This window comes from Aethalodelphis obliquidens, unplaced genomic scaffold (genome assembly GCF_003676395.1).
Source record: "Aethalodelphis obliquidens isolate GAN/ISIS:26980383/991018 unplaced genomic scaffold, ASM367639v1 scaffold15, whole genome shotgun sequence".
Classification (NCBI taxonomy): domain Eukaryota; kingdom Metazoa; phylum Chordata; class Mammalia; order Artiodactyla; family Delphinidae; genus Aethalodelphis; species Aethalodelphis obliquidens.
The window spans coordinates 14698037-14722423 of record NW_020837959.1 but is presented as its reverse complement, the minus strand read 5'-3'; the positions used below and the strand labels follow the sequence as shown (position 1 = coordinate 14722423).

At 40.2% G+C, this 24387-nt stretch overlaps 1 protein-coding gene across 3 annotated transcripts in view; it reads right to left on the bottom strand.

Moving 5' to 3' along the window:
* Positions 1-24387, bottom strand: part of ABCC4 (ATP binding cassette subfamily C member 4 (PEL blood group)) — a 213616-nt gene that overhangs the window by 11095 nt on the left and 178134 nt on the right. For all 3 annotated transcript variants that reach the window (XM_027115989.1, XM_027115990.1, XM_027115991.1), the window contains 4 exons: positions 11514-11603; positions 9465-9637; positions 8926-9031; positions 2474-2608 (listed from right to left, as the gene is read on the bottom strand). In XM_027115989.1, coding sequence (XP_026971790.1) covers positions 2474-2608; positions 8926-9031; positions 9465-9637; positions 11514-11603 — 504 coding nt within the window. The remainder of the gene's footprint in view (positions 1-2473; positions 2609-8925; positions 9032-9464; positions 9638-11513; positions 11604-24387) is intronic.

Genomic DNA, 24387 nt, shown 5'->3' with positions numbered 1-24387 from the left:
AACTTACCACTGATATTGTTTAAGTACATGCAGGATTACTAGACCATGAATCAAAAGATATCTAATTCTATGACCTATGTCTATTTTTCTATGTATGTTACACTTGATTTAAAACATTTACTGGAAGAAAAGATTTCTAATCCTGTGTCTGCTGCACGGTAGCATCATCACTACTTGTATATATATGGACACTTCCTTCTAAGGGGGGCTTTAGCTTCCTTACCTGTAAAATGAAGGTGTTGAACTTATGTACCTACCTAAATGCTGTGATCTATTTCTCACTGCTCAATGTTTGATAATATAAAATCATTACCTATTTTTTAAGTGGAGACTTTTGACTCATACGTGAGGACATGTGTCTGATGTGAAACGCCTAAGGTCAAAGAAAAAAAGGGTTTGTGAGATTCCTGGCTGTTCTGTGACTTAGGTTATATAGGGAATCCCAAATAATTACTGGATGTTAGGAGGGAAGCTCTGACTGGGAGACACTCTAGAGGATGAAAGCGCTCTGTGAATTTCATGCATTAAAAAATATAGGGCTCCAAATGCAACTGCTCTCTATTTACATACAATGTAAGTACTTATGAAAAGTTCAGAATACAATCTTCCCTGATCCCTAAACTCTTCAGCCAGCTCTGTGACCCAGCACAATTGCCTACATTATGAACAGTGGAAGGTACCGCTCTTCATTTCTAAGGAGGAGGAATGAGATAAAACAATGACAGAGAATTCAGGCCACATTTCAGATAAATGTTTCATATAGAATTACTTAGATACTGGGACATGTTTTCTTTTCCCGTTTTTTTGGTTTTGTTTTGTTTGTTTGTTTGCTTGTTTAGGTTGTGGCACATGGGATCTTCGTTGTGGCATGCAGACTCTTAGTTGCGGCATCCTAGGCTTCTTAGTTGTGGCATTCGGACTCCTTAGTTGCAGCATGCGTGTGGGATCTAGTTCCCCAACCAGGGATCAAACCTGGTCGGCCCCTGCAGGCCGTTCCCGGGGCCCCTGCATTGGGAACGCAGAGTCTTACCCACTGGACCACCAGGGAAGTGCTGCAACCGGCAACTGTTGAATACAGTATTCTGTATATGCCTATGATGTCCAATTGGTTAACTGACTATTCAGATCCTCTGTATCCTGACCTAGTTTTCTTCCTGCTCCATTAATCTGATAGAAAGTTGTTTTCATGCCTCCCACTGATTGTGGATTTTCCTATTTCTCCTTGCGGCTTTATCCATTTTTGCCCTTCTTTTTAAAAAATAAGCTATTTTACTATTTTGAAGTCTTACAATGGGAGCATACAAATTTCTAATTCTATCTCTTGTTGATAACATTACGGGACGTTTTCTTTAAGAGATATTTTAAATACTGAAAGAGTACTTTTATTCAACTTACAAGTGAAAATCTGGGAAATGCAGAAAAGTATAAAGAAGGAAAAATGCACCCATAATTTAACACCCAGAGGTAAACTTTTGACGGAAAGCCTCACGACATACTTTCCGAGGCCTCAGCCCACCCCAACCCACCCATCAAAAAGGGCAAGAACAGCAGACCTTTCTTCTCGCCCTCTATCCTTCCATCCATCCCACTCCTATCTTATTCCAGAGAGAATTACAGCTGGCTGCATGACAGTGGCTAAGTCCCTTACCAGACTTCAGTTACCACATTTGTACTATGAGATACTACCACCTCACCTTTGTTAGACAGATACCACGTGACCTGAATGCTACTCATCAAGCACCTTTCTCACACCATGTACAGTGCTTAGGGCTTCCACACACCTCATCTGTGAAAACGCTTTGTAAACCTTCAAGCGCCATTCAGACTACAGTGTTAGGGTTACTGTGAATTCTTAATTTATCCTGATGACAATTTCATCTTCTAGAAAGAAGAGGAAGCATAGGGAGGCAACCAGACCTACTTCTAAACAACGAAGAATTAGGGAGAAAGTGACAGTATCACGTAGGAGTTTTCTTTACAGTTAGAAGCCAGAAGAGACTTACACCTTTCCCTGGTAGATCTTTCTAGACCCAATTCATAATATTCCACTCCAATTCTTCTTCTCAAACTCTCAAACCTCCTGCATGTTCCCTGACAGCATTTGCATCATAAATACGCTAAGCACCAATTGTAAGAATGTGAAGCGTCCGCAAAACGAGCGTCTGTGCTGTGAGATCTGACCCCGGAGGCCAAACATGTGGAAGCTCCAATCCGAAATCTCTCTCTCGTGCGCACGTGGGCGCACACGTGGGCGCACACACGTCCTGCATCCTGCCCCCACCAGTTCTGCAGATTCTCAGCAGACGTGTCCTCCCCCTGCAATGTACTCTTAAGGTGCAGTCATGAAGCTTTGTCTCTGGAGGCTTATAATTGAAAAGGGCACAGAGTGCTTGTTACCAGACCCCTGGTGCCAGATCCTGAGGAGCGAACCCTGGAGACGAACCTTAATTACAACTCCCTGCAGCGGGCTCACCTGTTTTGCTGTTTCAGTGACGGCAGCGGCCTCGGCCTTGCCCAGTTGTTGCACCATCTTGTAAAATAGGCCGTCTCTATTTTGTAGCAAAACATATGGCTCATCATATTCTTTCAGTCTCCCTGAATCCAAAACCTGTTAATCAGCAGAAAGAAGCCCATTAGCACACAATGTTTTGCAGTAACATATTATAACTCAGATAATATTTCCGAAAGGGGTAAGACAGCGAGAATAGAATCTATTTGGGTGGTAGGCCTGGCTGGTGTTTAAATGGTTTGATTACCCTGTTTTACCAGGCAGACAAAGGCCTCACCCGACCTTTTATTATTATAATGTTATAGGAAGAAAATGAAAGTTTTCGACTATGATTAGGGGCACGCAGCAGTACGTGGCATTTTATATTCTGCCCAGGGCATTTGCGGTTGTTATCATTAGTTAGTGCTTTTAGCTCTCAGACTCTTGAGCTTTGAGGGCTATTTATACAGATACACAGAGCTGGGAAATTTCTTGATTCAAGGAAATCAAACTCAATTTAGCAAAAAATTAGGGTGATGTCATAGAAACTGATGGCGGAGAGCAAATGAACTCCCGAGTTGGTTTCACAGAATCTGAGCAATTTTGGGGACACAAAGTAAATGCTTCCGGAATTTCCTTAGGGCCCTGGAATATTTCAGCTAAGTGGGGATAGAATCTCTTGCCAGAGAGGTTAAGGTGCTTCTTGAAGTTAGCTTTGGTAGTAGCTTATCCTCCTGAGAGTGAAAAGCTGGCAATAAGAGTGGCTACCTAAACAGCTTTAGCAGGATTGCTCTGCACAGAAGAAAATCTCCAGAAATCCAATTTTCTCTTTGGATAAGTCTAAAGAAGCAATTAAGAAACTGAGCTCCAAATTCCAGTGATCACGGCCTGCACAGCACACGGGGGCAGCCCAATCTGAATTACCAAGGATCTGAATCTGTTTCCACAAATTATCTTTCCTTGCTTCTTGTTCTTTCTTCAGCTGCCTTCCTTTCACCCATTTTATTGCTCATTAATATGTCCACTAATTGGAAACTGAAAGGAAGAGGAAAGGGCTCTTAACTCTGCCTTTCTACTTATTAGTGGCTTTGGTTAATGGTTTCAGAGGGAAAAAAAAGAATCCGAAATAATTGGCCCAAATGACATACCTAGGAAAACAGTTTTGATGTTAAGTGGTACTTAGTTCTTCATTTAGATCATATTTAGAGTAAATGTATCGTAAGAGAATACGATGAAACTCTAAGCAGGACACAGGTTGTTCTTCCACATCTAGGTATTAACAGTTAATTTGGTCCCAGGGTATTCAATCGGAAACATTTATTAACTCTCATAAAGGCCATTTCCCTGTTAAACTTTTACTGCTAAGAATCACTGCTAACAGCGGGTCTCTCAAAAGAGTTTAAGAATAACTGAATCTGTTACATCCACGTAATTACTAAAATGTCGTATAATTTGGCATGCCAATTTAGATGCCCTGAATGTGTAATTTTACTTATGCGTAGCATTATAGAGCATAACCATTCCTCCTGATGGTGAAGAAGAAAAAAATGCAATTTTAAAACATAGGTCTCTCTCATGCCAAAGACAAAGTAAATAATTATATCAAATTACTTCACACAACAAAGAATTTTCCATTCTTCAAAAGCAACAACTTTTAAAAACCACCACTTCAGAGTTGGTGGAAATGAGTTCTCTGACTATAAAGACTTTATATATTTTTTAGGGGAAGTATTGTTAATATTTTGTCCTTGTCCAACTTTCTAGTTTATTTACTAAAATTTGAATGAATAGCAAATCTTTTCATTTCCTTTCATATTGTCTAAAATACATGATTCCACTGAGATGAGTAGTTCTCAGGATTGACTAATATCTAAGAAAGGCAAAGGCAGAAAAACATTAACACTCTCAAAAAACAATAGGATCAACAATGTAAATGGCAGAAAGATCTATTTTGACCCTTATCAGCATAAGCAACGTAATAACTACGCATAAGGACAGTTTTCAAATTTTTTTTGTCGGGGGTGATAAATAGTTTCTGGTTTTCATTCATCTGGGAAAACATTACTAAAAAGTGGTCTGAGTTGAGGAAGAAAGGCAAAGAATATTAAACCGTAAGACTGTCTATAAACAGAAGAGGTGGAATCCAAGTTTCCTGGCCCTGGTGTTGGTTCTTCATCAACCATTTCCAAAGAATTCTCTAACTGCAGACAGTGAAAATGTTGAACACAGGCAACAATACTGTTCGAGCAATTGCAGATTTTCACATGCTTCCTTTGCTCACACTTCTGGGTAGAATCCACAGTGATATGAAGACTGGAGTGTGCAGGGACTGGAGGGAAAAGCTGTGCTACTGGCTGAAGAGAAAACAGGTCACAAGCAACCAGCTAATCCTAAAAACTACAGGAAGAAGCCTTTCATGTAGAGATAGTTGTTGAGTCTTAGGAGGAAGAGGATTTCTGATTTGTCTGTCTTGCTCCACTGTTTTGTGGCAACAGAGAAAGTAAGGAAGATTCCATTAGCTGTCATTATGACTCCATCATGTTGAATAAACTTAAACTTGAGAGAACATCTTTGCAAAATAGAATTTTTAGCCTGACACATTAATGGTGCTTAATGAACCCAAACTGGGTAAATCCATTTGGAGAGCCAACACATAAACACAGCTATTAATTAGGTCACAGTTGTTTCCCAACAAGCCTTTTGCTTAATTTACTTACAGTAAACAAAACCATATCCATCCGACTTTGTGCAGAAGTATTCACCAGTGCAACAAAATGTAATTATTACACCTTAAGCACTTGTAATGACGTGACTTTATGGTGATAACTCTGTTGGTTAGGCCCTTCATTAGCATCTGTCACTTCCCCAGCCGCTCCCCCAAGGCTGGCCGCCCACCCTCTGGAACATCAGGATATGCAGCAGATTGACTTGCCTTTATGCCCTTAAAGCTCTAGGAACAGACAATCACTGGCTTTCTGAAAAGCAAACAGGAAGAGGCATCCCTCGCAGATTTTGGGGGTTCCGTTCCTGAACACCACAAAGATATGAATATCACAATAAATTGGTTCACATAATTTTCTGGTTTCCCAGGGCATACAGAAGTTATGTTTACACTACATGGTAGCCTATCAAGTGTACAATAGCATTATGACCGAGAAAACAGTATACACACCTTCATTTAAAAATGCTTTATTGCTAAAAAACGCTAACCATCATCTGAGCCTTCAGCAAGGCGTAGTAGTTAACACCAGAGATCACTGATCACAGATCACCAAAACAAATGTAATGACAGTGAAAATAGTGAATGTGAAATAGTGCTGAGAATTACCAAAATGTGACACAGAGACATGGAGTGAGCACATGTGTTGGAAAAATGGCGCCGATAGACTTTCTTGCCTTAGGGTTGCCACAGACCATGTGCTTCACAGATGTTGTAAAAAATGCAACATCTGAGAAGCACAATTAAACAAGGTATGCCCATATTTCTAAATCAAGCAAGCAAAAAAAAAAATTGCCACAAAAATCAAAGGTGTGGGAAAGAACATCATTTATGAGATTTTTGCAAAAGTGAAAGCCAACTGGTAATCAGGAGCTCCAGAACAACATAAAAGGTTTACGCCTAGGGTGGATGGGACCACAGAGGACAATTCCCCAGCTCTGAAGCTAGGGGATGCACGTCTCTTGGGTCCCCTGAGGTCTAAGGAGTCAGCAACCGCGCAACCAGCTTGGACCAAGATGTAAACAAGTGGCCATGTTTACATTTCCTGGTGGGACCTCCCTGTAACATCACCGACGACCCTGACCAGGGAGCCCTAAACTGAAGGTCTCCCAACACAGGCGTGCGAAGGGCAGCTCCACGGTGAAGGGCAAAGTCCACCACAGAAAACAATGTTGGTCATCAAGAAGGTGACAGGTTCCGATGAGAACCCTTGCACTTCCCTTCTCCCAATGGACTCCTTCTTCCCCATTCACTCAGATGATCAGGCCAGAAACCAGCATCGACTCCTCTCTCTTCCCTCGGATCCCACGTTCGATCCATCACACAGTTCACTTGGCTCCGTTTTTTCGTCTACCACAAATCCAACCATCTCACCATTTCCACTGCTAGCACCTTAGTCTAAGCCACCAATATTAAAAGAGAGGGCAAAACTATAAGAGAGAGCGAAAAACGCATTTGGAGAACTGAAAGACCATCAGTGTGGTTTTAGCTCTAAAGGAAAGAGCGCAGTGAGACAAAACTAGAAAGGTGGGGAGGGGCTGAGCTGTAAACCACTTTGTAAAACCATGGTAAGGATTTGTTCAGAAAAACTGAGAGAAAAATTTGAGACTCTAGAAATTTACCAGAATATACTGGTACATAAAGCATTAAACGAATGGACATATTTTGATAACGGCAACAAAGCTGATTGGCTAAGGTGATACAGATGTTCACACCTGTGGATCAAGTGCTGATGGATAAGATTTAGGAGTGACCAGCTGACATGTCTGCAAATTCTGTCCCTTCTCACTGTTTCTTTAACCCATCTTATATTCCACGGTGACAGTATTTCTAATAATTAGACAATAAAAGAAACCAGCTACCATAAATGCTGTAATATCAAAAACCAAAAATTGATCTCCAGGTTACATTTAGGAGTGATGATTAAATTCAGTGGATCCCCTGGATGGAGATCAAGCCACCATTCTGCTGCTGCCTCGAAATACTGACAAAGGGCTTGAAATAGGTAAACTACACAGCATCATTCATTTCTTGTGGAAGAAAGGTGCTTTGAGGGACGGTCTGGAAAATACAATGCTGAGACACGAGACCAACAAATCGAAAAGTAAAGAACAGAAATAAAAGGATACTTTTCCGGTTGGCATTCAAGAACACAAAATGAGGGACTAAGGCTGATCCACGCTAAACAACGTTCCTGGTTTCTAAGTGTCACTGTCCTGCAATCTTGGAATGTCACCTGGTCCCGCACAGAAGACTGCTGGTGGGGCCTGCTTCCTACTGTGATGTGCTAGTCCAGATGACCAGACACACTGCTTGGAGCCCAGAGCATCCCTTTGGTTGGGGATGCCCCACTCCTGTCGTCTGCCTCCCCAGAGCTCACTCCTGTGCACGTCCAGCTCGGGGGAGTGAGGCTAACGGCGCTGCTTCAGTGCTGACAGACTGGTCAGTTCCCCCACTGAGGATCCCACCTGACAATGCACATGAAGTAGGGTGGGAGGTGACATTCCAGAAACTGCCCAAGAAGTCAAAAGGGACACCTCCATTATCAATGGACACAAGGGACTTTGGGCATTACTGATTGTATATTACTATCTTAGTACGGACCATCAAAATCACTAGTTAACTGCATCTGTTGCCTCTTAGGACTTGTGCAGGCTTTTCTTTATCTATTTACTTCATCACTAATCAGCATCACTGGATATGGTGGTACCTTGTGACAACAGTTATCATCTGTAAGATGAGTAGAACCAGCTCATTGCCACAGGCTGGGGGTTAGCCTGCCAAATAACTTGCATTCTTTTGGGCTTATTTGCAGTCAAAGGTTTTTCCTTTGAGGGATGATTATCTTATCATTTTATAAAGCCACACCCTAAGATATATTGACACTCAACAAGCAAGAGAGGGAAAGGACAAAGAGAGAGAAAAGTAAAAGAGGGAGGAAGGAAGGAAATACAGCGAAATAAATAAACATTAAGTTACTAAGAAAGACAGAGCCAATCAAATCTGGAAGGAAGATAGGAGACAAATACACAGAGACCAAAGCCTGGAGTCGGCTGTGTGTGCAGTGCCCAGACCTATTGTGAAAGAGACTTGCTACTTAGGTCTGCAGATCTGCCCTAGATAGCTGCTTCCTAACATTACTTACACAGTGTTCACTTTCATTTTCCCATGCCTCCAATTCCTATGTAGTAAAATTTCCTAAATTAAATCCGTTCTGTTGAAATACTTTCTTTTTCTCACTAGGCCTTTCTTCTCACAGACTCCCCTCTGACAGGAAATCTTGTGAAAGTCCCAACAGCTGAGAAATTCTGCAACCTTACCCAACAACCTCTTGGCAGTCTAAATGAAAGGCTAATTTTTTGATTAAGGGAATCTAAAAATCTGAAAAAATAACTGACAAAGGAAAAATGACTGTGTTCTAGAACACTAAAATATGAAGCTGGGTCTTGGATTTGGAGTATTTTCGTGGTTGGCCATCTTAATGAAAAATAACATTTCAAATAAACTTTTAATATGAAAATATGAAATTACTGGATATATTATTTAATAGCATATTCTGAAAGTGTAGGTAAGTACTTGAGTTACTGTCAGGAATGAGAGGAAAACTTAAGAGAAAATTAACTTATTGGAGGTTCCTATCACGTTTTCTATGGAAGGATACATTGACAAAACTGAACATAAATGGGAATGACTGATATTCCACAGGTGAGGGTCTTACCATTATCCTGTCGCTGTCAATAATGGTGTTCAATCTGTGTGCAATGGTTAGCACAGTGCACTGGGCAAATTTCTCACGGATTTTTTTTTGTATTAACTCATCAGTTCTGGAAACAAAGAAGTTGAATTTAGTTCAGTAAAGACAGAAATAGCAGACTTAAGACTTAAAAAAAAAAAATCACATATTTTTATAATGTTTTAAAAAATCAATACTTTAAGACATAATATTGTTCTTCAAAAACTGAGTATAAAAAGTCTCCTTAGAAGATTTTTCATAAAACAATGTAAGATAGTCTTCCCTTGAAATGACTTGAAACTATCAGAAGCTGGATTTAGGAATCTAGCTCTCTTAGGATGCCTAGTAACATTAACACCACATAACAGGTTTTGATTTCTTCCTTTGTTTTCTGCAATTAATGTTATCAAGAGATATCTGTGGGGAAAACAGAACGCTTAGAACATTTCTCAGCGACATTAAATGTTTTCCATTTACCACATTTAAAATTCAGATTCCAAGTTTCATGGACCTCAACTCCATACCTTGGATCCACATTTGCTGTGGCTTCATCAATAATCAGTATACGATTTTTCCTGAGAATAGCCCTGGCTAGGCACACCAACTGTCTCTGTCCAACACTAAAGTTCGATCCTGATTCTGCTAATTCAGTATCCATTTTACCAGGAAGATCTTCGATGGCTTCTTTAAGTTGTACCTGTGGATACAGAAAGAAGAATGACATTTTCCTAAATGAACTACTAATGAAGGAGACAAGCCTTTTAGACGTTAGAGCTTTGAAGTCCTCAGGACTTCTTAGGTATCTTACATGCACAGCCAGGTGATGGGAAGAGCTCCTTCCAAGTAGCGTTCACTGAGAAAGGTGGTAGAGTCAACTCAGGAGAGAAAGATCTCATTGTCCCCCATCACCGCCACATGACAGCCACCAGAAACCCCACCTCGGGATTAGTTAAGGAAGTCTCTCAAAAAATAAAGCTATTTCTCCCAATGTGATCTAAACAGGATCTTTAGGGCTGATAGGAGTCAGTACACTACAGGGAAAAAACATTTTTTTAAATTATTGTGGGAAGTATAGTTTTCTAGAGACATAATCTCATCAGCACTTTACCATGCTGGAAGGTCTAAAGGTTTAAAAAAAAAAAAAAAATTCAAACTATGACAAACTGTACCACAGTAAACCTTGAGCCTATTGGGGGATGCTTCTTTCCCAAGTTGAACACCATACTGCTAGACCAGTCAAGGGTGTTTGCTTCAATTTCATTAATGTTTCATAGTGAATGAAAACTCATGAAAAACAGGACACAACATAAAGTTTTGTTTCCCCCAGACTATGGGTATAGATGGTGTTTAAAGCAGTGGATTGTTATAAGATTAAACTGTACTACAAGATTTAAAAAAAAAAAAACAAAAAACTTTTAACTGCCAAAGATAATCTGCCTTCAGAAACCAGAATTACTGGCAGGAAAAACTGTAGGGCCGAATCAGCTCGCTCAGAGTCCAAGCTCATCCACGTAAACTGCAGATTTCACAGCTAACCTTGGAGAGGTGACACTAAGTGACAAAACGTACAAATTCAAAACAACAACAATGTGAGCAATTGGCCACTGGGATTTACACAAAAACAACAACAATAAAAATGCAATTTTTAAAAAAATAAACAAGCCACACTTCTCTGAAGAGATCAAGCAAATATTCAGTAACTGTTTATTAAGTGTTTACTTTCTAAAAGCAAAACACTGCGCTAGGTTGTATGAGGAATTAAAAACCCGTGTATGGTTTAGAAGCCTAGATGTAGTTTCTGCCATCAGTAGCTGAGAATCAATTTTCAGAACGAGGGCACATGCACAGAATAATTAGTATTAAAATATACAAACCATCAGCACCCTATCATTCAAAATCCTTTTCATGCAAGAGTAAGGAAATTCAAAGAAGTGGTCCAAAGTGAAACACTACACAAATGAGAGAAAATCCTCTAGAAATGAACGTATCCATATAAAAACTGAGCGAAAGGGCCAGCGTTCTGTTACCTGCATTCATGCTGCCGCATTAAAATGACATGATTGCCAATTAATAATCATTATCACATTCCAAATGTAGAATTCACCTTTACACAATTTTTTTTCTAAAACTTCACAGCATGTTATTATAGTATGATTTCAATTATCTTTCAGTTAATAATGAAAAACTATCATTGTATCCACTTAGTAGATGTTCCCTAAGACCAGAGGAATAAGATGAATGTTGCAGGGTAATTAGGGTGATTAATTCACTAGGTCACTATTAGAATTAAAACCCATAATTTTAACTTCTAGTTTAGTGCTCTGCTAAGGACAAAATAATCTCTCTAGTTGCTTTGGGTTCTAGGGCAAAAGCTAAAAAGCATGACGCATTGTGTTGTCGGTTTTCATCATCATCATCAGTACACACATTGTAACTGCACCACGTCACCAGTATTCTCCTAGGAGGTAAACAAAGTCAGTTAAAACTATAAGCTCCCCTTAATTACCTGCAATGCTATAAATGCCCATCCATATATACTGATGTTAACAAATTAATTACATTTTATAAATTACCTCTTCTAAGGCATTCCACAGTTCCTCATCCGTATGCTCATTAAAGGGATCCAGATTTTTCCTCATTGTTCCAGTGAATAAAACAGGTTCCTAAATGCCACAAAATAGGGAATGTTATTACTGTAACTTATTTTCATTTTACACGAATGCTTACAGAAAATAATTAAAATACAAAAGAAAAATTCACTATAATCTTAGTAACAAGGTTGCAAATGCCTGTTTACAAAATTTTATCTCTATTAACTTTCCATTTTATAAAATGTGCTCCAAAATATCTTCCAGACCACTGAACACTAATAACAGAAGAAAGTGTTGAAGTGTATCACCCGAAGAAGAAACGGAAGAAGAGAAAGAAAGGTTTGAGTTTTTTTAAAAAATGCCTTCCTGGTAATAGCTACTTAAACAGAAACAAACGAAAAGGAAAGAGGATATAATTATTTGAGGAAGGTTACATCAAGAGCTATATAAGTTAACTGCCAATCCTGGTAGGATACTGGAAAATGCCAAGAGCATGATTAGTTGAAGTTTGTGGCTCAAAGCAGAATTGCTAAATATTTGCACGTTTGAACTGGAATATTTTCTTCATTCCTAAAACAGCCTTCAGGGATAGGGAATCTCTCCACATGTGTGAATGGAACATCTCCATATGTGCAAAGAGAATGTCAGCTACTGGGGCCCGTGGCACCTCTGGTTCATGAGGATTTGGCCTCTGATTCGGCATCAGCTGATCCCCATGTTCTCTCACCAGTGCATCAGGATTACGTGCTCACAGAACCTCACTATTAACTGCAAGGCCAGGAGGACCTGAAACCCACTGTGACCTGTGTCATAATGAAACTATTTTGATTTAAATAGCTCTTCCTATTCATCTGCTTCAGGAGGAACCACAAGGAAATTACTCTGCAAATATACGCCTCTTGCTGGGTTTCAAGAGAGAATCTTGTATGTAAACTCATGTAGGCCATTTAAGTTTTCTTCTGGAAGGCTCTAGTAAGCCAGGGCACAAGATCATTGGCAACAGAGAAGAGCCCAATGGTCTTGGGGCTGGACTATTCCTCCTCACTTCACAGAAGCCTGAGAAGAAAGAAGACAGACATTTCTTCTCCCTAGCCAAGAAGAATGACACTCAGAGAGCCTCCAGTCCGTTCTTTCCCTATTGTCTTAGTTTTAAGTCTGGTGAGAGAGAAATGCGTGAAAACACAGGGTGTGCCACGGAAAAGATGCATGCCTAAGCAAAATCCAAAACTGAAGACATTAGAAAGGCAGCTTTCTTTGCACAAGGTTGATCAAGTGGCTGATACACTCCAAAAGCACTGAAATCACTGGTCATACGATGTTTCAAAATGATTACTGAAGTGAACTGAAAAACCCAAGACCCAAGTTCCTCATCAGGGGAATTACTATCATTCTACTTCAGAGTTTTATAAAAAAAGTTTTTTATTCTTTGTAATTATCAACTCTAAGATTCTAATAAGCCAGGCGATTTTTCTTCTTTTATCTGTGACCATGAGGTTTACACTAACGATGTGGCCAGAAGAGGGGAGGCCGGTCCCCAGTATGCCACCCTCTCCCTTGACTCTTCTCCACATTCACCACTTAAGGCTCTAAACCATGGGCAGGATGCTACTCTGAGGCCCCAAATGAGGGACTCTTCAAGGACTGGTGTTTGAGGAGATAAAGGGGCTGAAAGAGGCCAGGTTTAGGAATTAATTGGATTGAGCCCAACTGGGAGAAGTGAGACAGGGTATCTGCTTGTAGTAACAATGGGACCATTTCTTTGGCCAACAGGGCTTGTACAACCTGAACATTTTTTCCTTCAGGTTCTTCTCATAGACCAAATTCACATGCGGTAAGAGGTCTGAGTTTCTGATGAAGTGCCTACCTGGTTTTCTTAGTACACTCCAGAGTCATCACTTAAGCTAATCTGTAAAATAAATTGCCCTCTTTTTAAAAGACAGACCTTTCTTCCTTCCTTGAACAATCAAAGGGCTCACGGTACTAGCACGTTTGTGAAGTGCGGTTTTGGAGGTTCAGGAGAGCAGTCACGGGGACCTCATTTAAAGTTTAATCACAGGCTTCCCTGGTGGTGCAGTGGTTAAGAATCCGCCTGCCAATGCAGGCGACACAGGTTTGATCCCTGGTCCGGGAAGATCCCACATGCCGCAGAGCAACTAAGCCCGTGCGCCATGCGCCACGACTACTGAGCCTGCAACTGTAGAGCCCGCAAGCCACAACTACTGAAGCCCGAGCACCTAGAGCCTGTGCTCCACAACAAGAGAAGCCACCGCAATGAGAAGCCTGCGCACCACAACGAAGAGTAGCCCCCGCTCGCCCCAACTAGAGAAAGTCCGTGCGCAGCAACCAAAACCCAACACAGCCAAAAATAAAATAAATAAAATAAATTTAAAAATAAATAAAGTTCAATCACCTATTTCATAATCAGGGCCTCTCTCTATTGTCACTTCCCTCACCTTCTTCTCTTTAGGAAACTCTTTGAAGGGCATGAGTCTCTCCAAAGACTAGGGGACTAAAACGGGATTCTGTGCAGAAGAGGAGTCCCTCATTTCTGAACCCCTGACCAACGCCTGAACTTGGATGACGCTAACCTTTAAACAGAGTCCTCAGACACTCTGTAGGCCTTAAGGGCCGAGGGGGCGCCCACTTAAGTCTGTACTGTCAGTCTAAAAGGATATATTTGGAAATTTCACTTCTTTATTTAGCAGCACTAGATGGAAGAAAATTGTTTTCTATACAAGAATATTTCTCTTTGTTAGGACATGCCCAATATATATTTCAAAATCCGTAAAATTTCAATCAAAACTTGTTGAATGAAAAGGATGATTTACTAAAACATTAACTGATTGAAGCGACACTTTTCTTTAAAGCCAGCAGGCGATTTGTGAACAAGGTCTGTTGTAATATGTCAGTGTGTTTTATGCATGGCGTTCATTTTGGTTTCTACTCATTCTTCTTTCATCCACTTGCCAAATGAGAAAACATTATATTATCTACAAAAGGTAATAAAATGCTCACTGTAGACACATACTGCAAGGGCAGATAAGGGTCAAATTAATGATCATTTCTGATAGATACTACTATTTAAAGTACCCACCTCGAAGCAATGAAGTTAATAAACTAATTGTATGAGTAAGTGTTGTAAAAATGTTTGCATGCAGAACACTTCAGTGTAGAGATTTATGGCAGGATATACAAACTTCATGTAAATATACACTAAATTTATTAGCCTAAGAATATTTTTTTCTGAAAGGACACAACTAAACCTCACTTAATAAGAGGTGGCACAGTACACTCAAAAACACATGCTCTTGTTTAACGTAGTATTTTAAATGAAGCATTAGTTTCAAACCTGTTTTTCATCAAGGTTTAAAGTTGATACTTTTTACATGTAACCCTTTGTGCCATATTCAGTAGTAATTTTTTCCTTGTTACTAACATAACACGAGTTCATATTAGGCGTGTAACCCCAAATTGGCCACTCTGAATCAGAGTATTTAATATAGTAAATTGATAATCCCTCGACACATCTGTAAGACTGAAAACTGCAGTCTTACCGGACCTTTTGTATACGCCGCTGGAAGACGAGCCTCTCATTATCTTACGGAGAAATCCTACTCACTAACCTTCAGAGGGTTAAAATGCCCTGGGACCAAGACAAAAACTGTACAAGTGGTTACAAACATGGGAGGATAAAGCACAATCCTTCCCCTAATCATTTCAGTCCCAAACCAGGAAACTGTCCTCTACTGAAGTATATGTAGAGTAGCTCCTGCTAAATATATATACGTAAAACTGAATGTATGCTTTGCTGTACACCTGAAACTAATGCAACACTGTAAATCAACCATACTTTGATTTAAAAGAAAAAAAAAAAAAAGAAGTAGCTACTGCTGCTGTTTCCTCCAGTCCTAAAGCTATGTTCTCATTTCTCATCTGAGGACTCTTCTTAAGGGGAAGCTCATCTCCCTGTTTCAAGGATAAGAGAATCACCTGAAGTCACTTTACATTTTGGTTCCTTTTTTTTTTTCCCCCCTAAATCCTGTAGCCTCTGAATGAACTGATCATCATCCACATTCAGGAGAAAAGGACATTGTTCTCCAACAAAGGAAAGAGAATTTAAGTCCTGTAAAGTCCTCTTTCAGGGGCTCCAGGGAGCAGTTCCAAGGGATTTAATGAAGACTTCAGTGTCAGAGACAAAGGGCCGACTGCATTAGGCTAGAATCCAGTTGTATTTCTTTACTAGTAACAGCATAGCCACCTCTTCTCTCTTTCAGTTTTGTTCTCAACAAGAAAAAAAGGGAAAGAAAACCAGGTAATCAGCAAGAAGTCTGAGAGACAGCTCTGGTTCACGATCTTCAACCTATTGAAGAAAGCTCAGGGAACAGAAATACCAAAAAAGCAGACTGGACTGTATTAAAAAATACCTAGCTGTTGACTTGATTGAGAAAAGAAAACTTTTAAATATAAAACATGAATCTGTTTAATCATGATAACGATGATGGCTGCTGATCTGTGCCAACCCTTGGGCTGCGATCATAAATACTGAATTTGCATGGAAGCCCTCTTCAACTGAAAACATTTTCTTTGCCCCAATAGGATAAAGGGCTCTAGGTGTAGAGATCGTCCAAAGAGGTTTTGAAGTCCATTTTTCCAGATCCTTTCAGAGAAGCAATCTGCTCCCCGAATATAATCTCATCTTGTCCTCTCCAATAAATTTAACTACTTCATGTCGTGAGCACAAATGCCATGTACATTTCCGCTACCTGTTCTGTTTAAGGAAATTATTTCGGAAGTGCTTTCATTTTTTGCTTATTCCTGAAACTGTGAACACGGATTGAGGAGTGCCTTATTAAGAGTATAGTATTTGTTTTTGAAAGTTCCATCCAGGAGGCAAGGATTGATTGTCTATGTCACCACTCCCCTGCCTGTGATTCCTATGCAGGTCTTGGTACTATCACATCTCCTCCAATTCTAACCTGTTCACAGTGAGGTCAACAGTAATGGGGATGAGCCTGGGAGAGAGAGATCACCCCAGAAGCCCGCTGCCGCACCCAGGATCACAGAGAGCAGGGAGCCAGGGGAGAGGATGTGGTCCTGGCCCACCACAGCGGAACAACTCAAAGAAGCAGGACTGGGCTCCCTGGGCTCCCTGAATCTGCAGAATCTGATGGCAGTTTCTAACGTTCCCTAAATTACGGTGTTCAGACATAAGCAACACTTCTTCCTATGCATTTTAGGAGAAAAGGGATGCAAGCTTTTTGCAGTTAAGGTTTAGAGTATCGTCTCCTGACACATATTACCCCATGACATATAAATGAATAAATGTGTTTCTAAATTGATACTGTCCAAAAGCGGGACATAGCACAAGGAGAAGTATCTTTCAGCTCTATTCTGCACTTGTTAACTTTTGTGATGGTTTTGGGAATCCTTTTTAGTGGGGTGCTAGTAAAAAAATGGGTAAAATCTCAAATGAAAACATCATTCAGTACAAGAAACATATTGAAATATACATATATGTATTTGCAGTCAGACAGTTCTGATTCTACTGCTTATTAGCAATTAGACTCAGGGTAAGTTATTAATCTTCCCAAGACTCAGTTCCCTTCCTGTAAAATGGGGATAACGCTGCGGGGCTCCTGTGAGAATCTGGAACGACAGTGAAGCGCCTGGCGTAGTGCTAACAATGACCAGGAGCCCAGCCCAACAGGGGGACAGCGAGGGGTGGTGTTTGTCAAACTGCAGGTGCACCCAATGGATCAGGAAGTCCACTGTGTGCCTTGTGACCATCATTGTATCATTCATATTAACTAGAATAGAAGGGATATAATAGAAAATATTAGAGTGCAGAGCACAAGAGAAATAATACTTTTTGAAATTTTTATTCCCCTGTGTGTGTGTGTGTGTGTGTGCATGAAATCATGATACGAAGCAGCTCTACTGTGACTGCAGTCAACAGCATGTTGAAGTCGCCAGCAGAGTGGTTAGCTGCTCAGGGTCTGGAGTTGAGAAACTCCCTAAAATAAATTTGAATACAGACTCTGCCGCTTACTTGATAAGTGGGTTAAGCTCAGTGCCTCAGTTTTTAAATCTGTCAGATGAGGATAACTAGAAAATTGTGAGGACTAAGTGGGAGATAGTAGAGAAAGAGGCTAAAACGTGTTAAGGATTCCACAAATGTTAGGAATTCTTATTAAAACTTGTGCAACTTGTCAAGGCCTGCAACAAGCACTAGAGCAGCAGAAATGAGAGACACAGGCCCTGTCCTCAAGGAGAGGAAGAAAACAGTCAAGAACGTGGGGAGGACTGAGAAAAAATGCCGGAGGTCTTGGTGGAGGACTGGAAAGTATGAGTGGGGTAGAGAGTGGTAGTCAGGAAAGAACCTGGTGGGAGGGAAGCCAGAAATCAAAAGAAACAAGAAAGTAATATTCTTTCCTCTTATTCCTTGGAAAAAACACATTATGTAGGTTTTTCGCGGCTGTGCTTTTCCCCTAAAACTGCTACTGTGTTGATTTTTTTTCTTTTGCTTCACTCTTTAAATGTATATAAATAACATGGTTTATGTTATAAGCAGTAAATAAATGTAACGAAAATCACCAAGGACTGCAAAAACATAAACAGAAATTAAAGAACAAAAACATTAAACAGAAAAGAACAAAGCCTTTCCATAATGTGTTACATCTTATAGAAATAATACCTAAAAGGCCACTGCCACAGTCCTTCAGAATATTTATAGTTACCATTGACTGAGCGTTCCCAAAACCCAGGTATGGCCCACAAATACTTTCTCATCCAGTCACATCTTCACAACAAATCCATGTGACATTAATTCCTAGACCTAGTTTAAGGGCGAGGACACTGAAACTCGGAAGCCGAGTGACTACATCAAGTCCCCACGTTCGTATGAGGCAAAGCAGGAATAAAAATGTGGGTCATGTTGACACTCAGTCTACACTCTTAAACATTCTGTCCCTGGCTGCCTCCCGAATGATTTCCTGGGACCCGTTACACAAACACTCTCTCTTTAATCAACTAGCATTGCACCTCAGAGACAAAGGGATATAAAGTGGAAAAAAAAAGGGTTCTGTGTTTACAATGGTTGGTGATGTTTACCTACATGGACACAAAGCTTAGCACTGTTTTGTAAGCACACTCTCTGGAGTGTATACATAGAGCATACTCAGAAAAGTAGGGTGGAAACCGATGGAACAGAACCAAAACCTGGTGATGTCAAGGTATGTTTATAGTCTTTGCTCAGATGTGCTTCCAAAACATTACCAGCAGAGCCAAGAATCATCTAATGTTATTTCTTTATTTACAGAGTTCTTTTATGTACACAAGCATACAACTTTTCTTATTAAGAAGCATTAGAAGTAATGCAGGGCACGTTTCACATTCCTTTCATCCAAGAACATAAAAGCACTTTACAGACATGCTCATTATTTCTGCAAACTAATCGAATTTGGCCCATTTCAGAGATGGGTACAATCAAAATTTAAAAGTTGGGAATCTAAAATCATTTATTTTCTACATTTATCACTAAGCCACCAATCTAACAGCCAGAGGGAATCTTCAAATGCAGGGATTCTACATGCTGAAAATTTCTTTCCATTTTTTCTAAAAGGGAAACCGTTATATACATAATAAATGATATATAATAAAACATATATATCATTATATAATTCTTTTACTGCAGTAAAATACATATAAAATTTACCACTTTAACCATTTTTCAGTGTACAGTTCAGTGGTATTAAATACCTTCACATTGTTGAAGCCATCACCACCATCCAGCTACAGAACTCCTTTCATCTTGCAAACCTGAAACTCTGTACCCATTAAACCACAACTCCTCCAATAAAGATGTTAAAAAATAGAATAACAAACAAAAAACCCACAACTCCCCACTCCCCCCACTCTCCTGTCCTGGCAGCTCCTGGCAACCACCATTCTACCTCTTGTCCCCATGAACTGACCACTGTATGTACTTCATGTAAGTAGCATTTGTCCTTTGTGAATAGCTCATTTCACTGAGCATAATGTCATCAAGGTGCTGTAGCATGTGTCAGAATCTGCTTTCTTTTTAAGGCCAAATAACGTTCCGTTGTATACATACCACATCTGTTTATCCATCCATCTGTCAATGGACCATGGGGTGCTTCCACCTCTTTGCTGATGTGAATAATCCTGGTATGAACATGCATGTACAGATATCTCTGTAACATTCCCTTCTCAATTCTTTTGGGTTTATACCGTAAATTAGAATTGTTGGATCATATAATAATTCTATGTTTAACTTTTTTCAGGAACCTGCACAGTGTTTTCCAGTCACTGTATCATTCTGCATTCTACCAGCTGTGCACAAGGATTCCCATTTTTCCACATCCTCACCAACACTTATTCTTTTGTTTTTAATTTTCCTTAAACAGCAGCCATCATAAAGGGTGTGAGACGGCATGTCATTGTGATCTAACAGGATTGTCTTCATTTCAAAAGTACTTAGAGTAATTCCAGGTATTTTGGAGGCCAGCGGTAGGTAGCAACACCTGAACTCAGTCGTAAGACACAAGTTCACATTCTACTTCCTTTGGGTGCCGTGTTCTATATGCTTCCTACTAACCAGGCATTTCAGAGCTCATTATACCCACATTCCAGGAAGTACATTTGCCTGGCTCTTTAATCGTGTCTCTTCTCTGTGGTTCTCACCTCAAGAAGGTATATGTTTTAGTCAGCTTCCCTTGGTGGCCTGATGATTGTAGAGTATTAAAAAAAACAAAAAACCCAGCCTTGAACCAAGATGGCGGAGTAGAAGGACGTGTTCTCCCTCCCTCTTCTGAGAACACTAGAATCACAACTAGCTGCTGGAGAATCATCGACAGGAAGACACTGGAACTCACCAAAAAAGTACCCCACATCCAAAGACAAAGGAGAAGCCACAATGAGAAAGTAGGAAGGGCACAATCACAGGAAAATCAAATCCCATAACTGCTGGGTGGGTGATTCACAGACTGGAGATCACTTATACCCCAGAAATCTACCCACTGGAGTGAAGGTTCTGAGCCCCACGTCGGGCTTCCCAACCTGGGGGTCCGGCAACAGGAGGAGGAATTCCTAGAGAATCAGACTTTGAAGCCTAGTGGGGTTTGACTGCAAGACTTTGACAGGACTGGGGGAAACAGAGACTCCACACTGGGAGGGCACACACAAAGTAGTGTGTGCATCGGGACCCAGGGGAAGGAGCAGTGACCCCATAGGAGACTGAACCAGACCTACCTGCTAGGGTTGGAGGGTCTCCTGCAGAGGCGGGGGGTGGCTGTGGCTCACTGTGGGGACAAGGACACTGGCAGCAGAAGTTCTGGGAAGTACTCCTTGGCATGAGCCCTCCCAGAGTCTGTCATTAGCCCCACCAAAGAGCCAGGTAGGCTCCAGTGCTGGGTTGCCTCAGGCCAAACAACCAACAGGGAGGGTACCCAGCCCCACCCATCAGCAGTCAAACGGATTAAAGATTTACTGAGCTCTGCCCATCAGAGCAACAGTCAGCTCTACCCACCACCAGTCCCTCCCATCAGGAAACTTGCACAAGCCTCTTAGATAGCCTCATCCACCAGAGGGCAGACAGCAGAAGCAAGAAGAAAGACAATCCTGCAACCTGTGGAACAAAAACCACATTCACAGAAATATAGACAAGATGAAAAGGCAGAGGGCTATGTACCAGATGAAGGAACAAGATAAAACCCCAGAAAACCAACTAAATGAAGTGGAGATAGGCAACCTTCCAGAAAAAGAATTCAGAATAATGATAGTGAAGATGATCCAGGACCTCAGAAAAAGAATGGAGGCAAAGATCGAGAAGATGCAAGAAATGTTTAACAAAGACCTAGAAGAATTAAAGAACAAACAAACAGAGATGAACAAAACAATAACTGAAATGAAAAATACACTAGAAGGAATCGATAGCAGAATAACTGAGGCAGAAGAACGGATAAGCGACTTGGAAGATAGAATGGTGGAACTCACTGCTGTGGAAGAGACTAAAGAAAAAAGAATGAAAAGAAATGAAGACAGCCTAAGAGACCTCTGGGAAAACATTAAACGCAACAACATTCACATTATAGGGGTCCCAGAAGGACAAGAGAGAGAGAAAGGACCTGAGAAAATATTTGAAGAGATTATAGTCGAAAACTTCCCTAACATGGGCAAGGAAATAGCCACTCAAGTCCAGGAAGCACAGAGAGTCCCATACAGGATAAACCCAAGGAGAAACACACCGAGACACATAAGTAATCAAATTGGGAAAAATCAAAGACAAAGAAAAATTATTGAAAGCGGCAAGGGAAAAACGACAAATAACATACAAGGAAACTCCCATAAGGTTAACAGCTGATTTCTCAGCAGAAACTCTACAAGCCATAAGGGAGTGGCATGATATACTTTAAGTGATGACAGGGAAGAACCTACAACCAAGATTACTCTACCCGGCAAAGATCCCATTCAGATTTGATGGAGAAATCAAAAGCTTTACAGACAAGCAAAAGCTAATAGAATTAAGCACCACAAAACCAGCTCTACAGCAAATGCTAAAGGAACTTCTCTAAGTGGGAAACACAAGAGAAGAAACAGCCCTACAAAAACAAACCCAAAACAATTAAGAAAATGGTCATAGGAACATACATATCTATAATTACCTTAAACGAGAAGGGATTAAATTCTCCAACCAAAAGACACAGGTTTGCTGAATGGATACAAAAACAAGACCCATATATATGTTGTCTACAAGAGACCCACTTCAAACTTAGGGACACATACAGATTGGAAGTGAGGGGATGGAAAAAGATATTCCATGCAAATGGAAATCAAAAGAAAGCTGCAGGAGCAATACTCATATCAGATAGAATAGACTTTAAAATAAAGAATGTTACAAGACACAAGGAAGGACACTACATTATGATCAAGGGATCAATCCAAGAAGATAAAACAATTATAAATATATATGCACCCAACATACGAGCACCTCAATATATAAGGCAACTGCTAACAGCTATAAAAGAGGAAATCGACAGTAACACAATAATAGCGGGGGACTTTAACACCTCACTTACACCAATGGACAGATCATCCAAAATGAAAATAAATAAGGAAACAGAAGCTTTAAATGACACAATAGACCAGATAGAGTTAATTGATATTTATAGGACATTCCATCCAAACACAGCAGGTTACACTTTCTTCTCAAGTGCGAACAGAACATTCTCCAGGATAGATCACATCTTGGGTCACAAATCAAGCCTCAGTAAATTTAAGAAAATTGAAATCATATTAAGCATCTTTTTCTGACCACAACGCTATGAGATTAGAAATGAATTACAAGGGAAAAAACGTAAAAAACACAAACACGTGGAGGCTAAACAATACGTTTACTAAATAACCAAGATATCACTGAAGAAATCAAACAGGAAATTAAAAAATATCTAGAGACAAATGACAATGAAAACACGACAATCCAAAACCTATGGGATGCTGCAAAAGCAGTTCTAAGAGGGAAGTTTATAGGATACAAGCCCAGCTCAAGAAACAAGAAAAATCTCAAACAATCTAACCTTACACTTAAAGGAACTAGAGTAAGAAGAAAAAACAAAACCCAAAGTTACCAGAAGAATTCATAAAGATCAGAGCAGAAATAAATGCAACAGAAAAAAAGAAAACAAGAGCAAAGATCAATAAAACTAAAAGGTGGTTCTTTGAGAAGATAAACAAAACTGATAAACCACTACCCAGACGCATTAAGAAAAAGAGGGAGAGGACTCAAATCAATAAAATTAGAAATGAAAAAAGAGAAGTTACAACAGACACCGCAGAAATACAAAGCATCCTAAGAGACTAGTACAAGCAACTGTATGCCAATAAAATGGACAACCTGGAAGAAATGGACAAATTCTTAGAAAGGTATAACCTTCCAAGACTGAACCAGGAAGAAACAGAAAATATGAACAGACCAATCACAAGTAATGAAATTGAAACTGTGATTAAAAATCTTCCAACAAACAAAAGTCCAGGACCAGATGGCTTCCCAGGTGAATTCTATCAAACATTTAGAGAAGAGCTAACACCCATCCTTCTCCAACTCTTCCAAAAAATTGCAGAGGAAGGAACATTCCCAAACTGATTCTATGAGGCCACCATCACCCTGATACCAAAACCAGACAAAGATATTACAAAAAAAGAAAATTACAGACCAATATCACTGATCAATATAGATGCAAAAATCCTCAACAAAATACTAGCAAACAGAATCCAACAACACATTAAAAGGATCATACACCATGATCAAGTGGGATTTATCCCAGGGATGCAAGGATTCTTCAATATACACAAATCAATCAATGTGATACACCATATTAACAAATTGAAGAATGAAAACCATATGATTATCTCAATAGATGCAGAAAAAGCTTTTGACAAAATTCAACACCCATTTATGTTAAAAACTCTCCAGAAAGTGGGCATAGAGGGAACCTACCTCAACATAATAAAGGCCATCTATGACAAACCCACAGCAAACATCATTCTCAATGGTGAAAAACTGAAAGCATTTCCTCTAAGAAAGAAGACAAGGATGTCCACTCTCGCCACTATTATTCAACATAGTCTTGGAAGTCCTGCCACAGCAATCAGAGAAGAAAAAGAAAGAAAAGGAATACAAATCGCGGGCTTCCCCAGTGGCGCAGTGGTTGAGAGTCCACCTGCCGATGCAGGGGACACGGGTTCGTGACCCAGTCCGGGAAGATTCCACATGCCGCGGAGCGGCTGGGCCCGTGAGCCATGGCCGCTGAGCCTGCGCGTCCGGAGCCTGTGCTCCGCA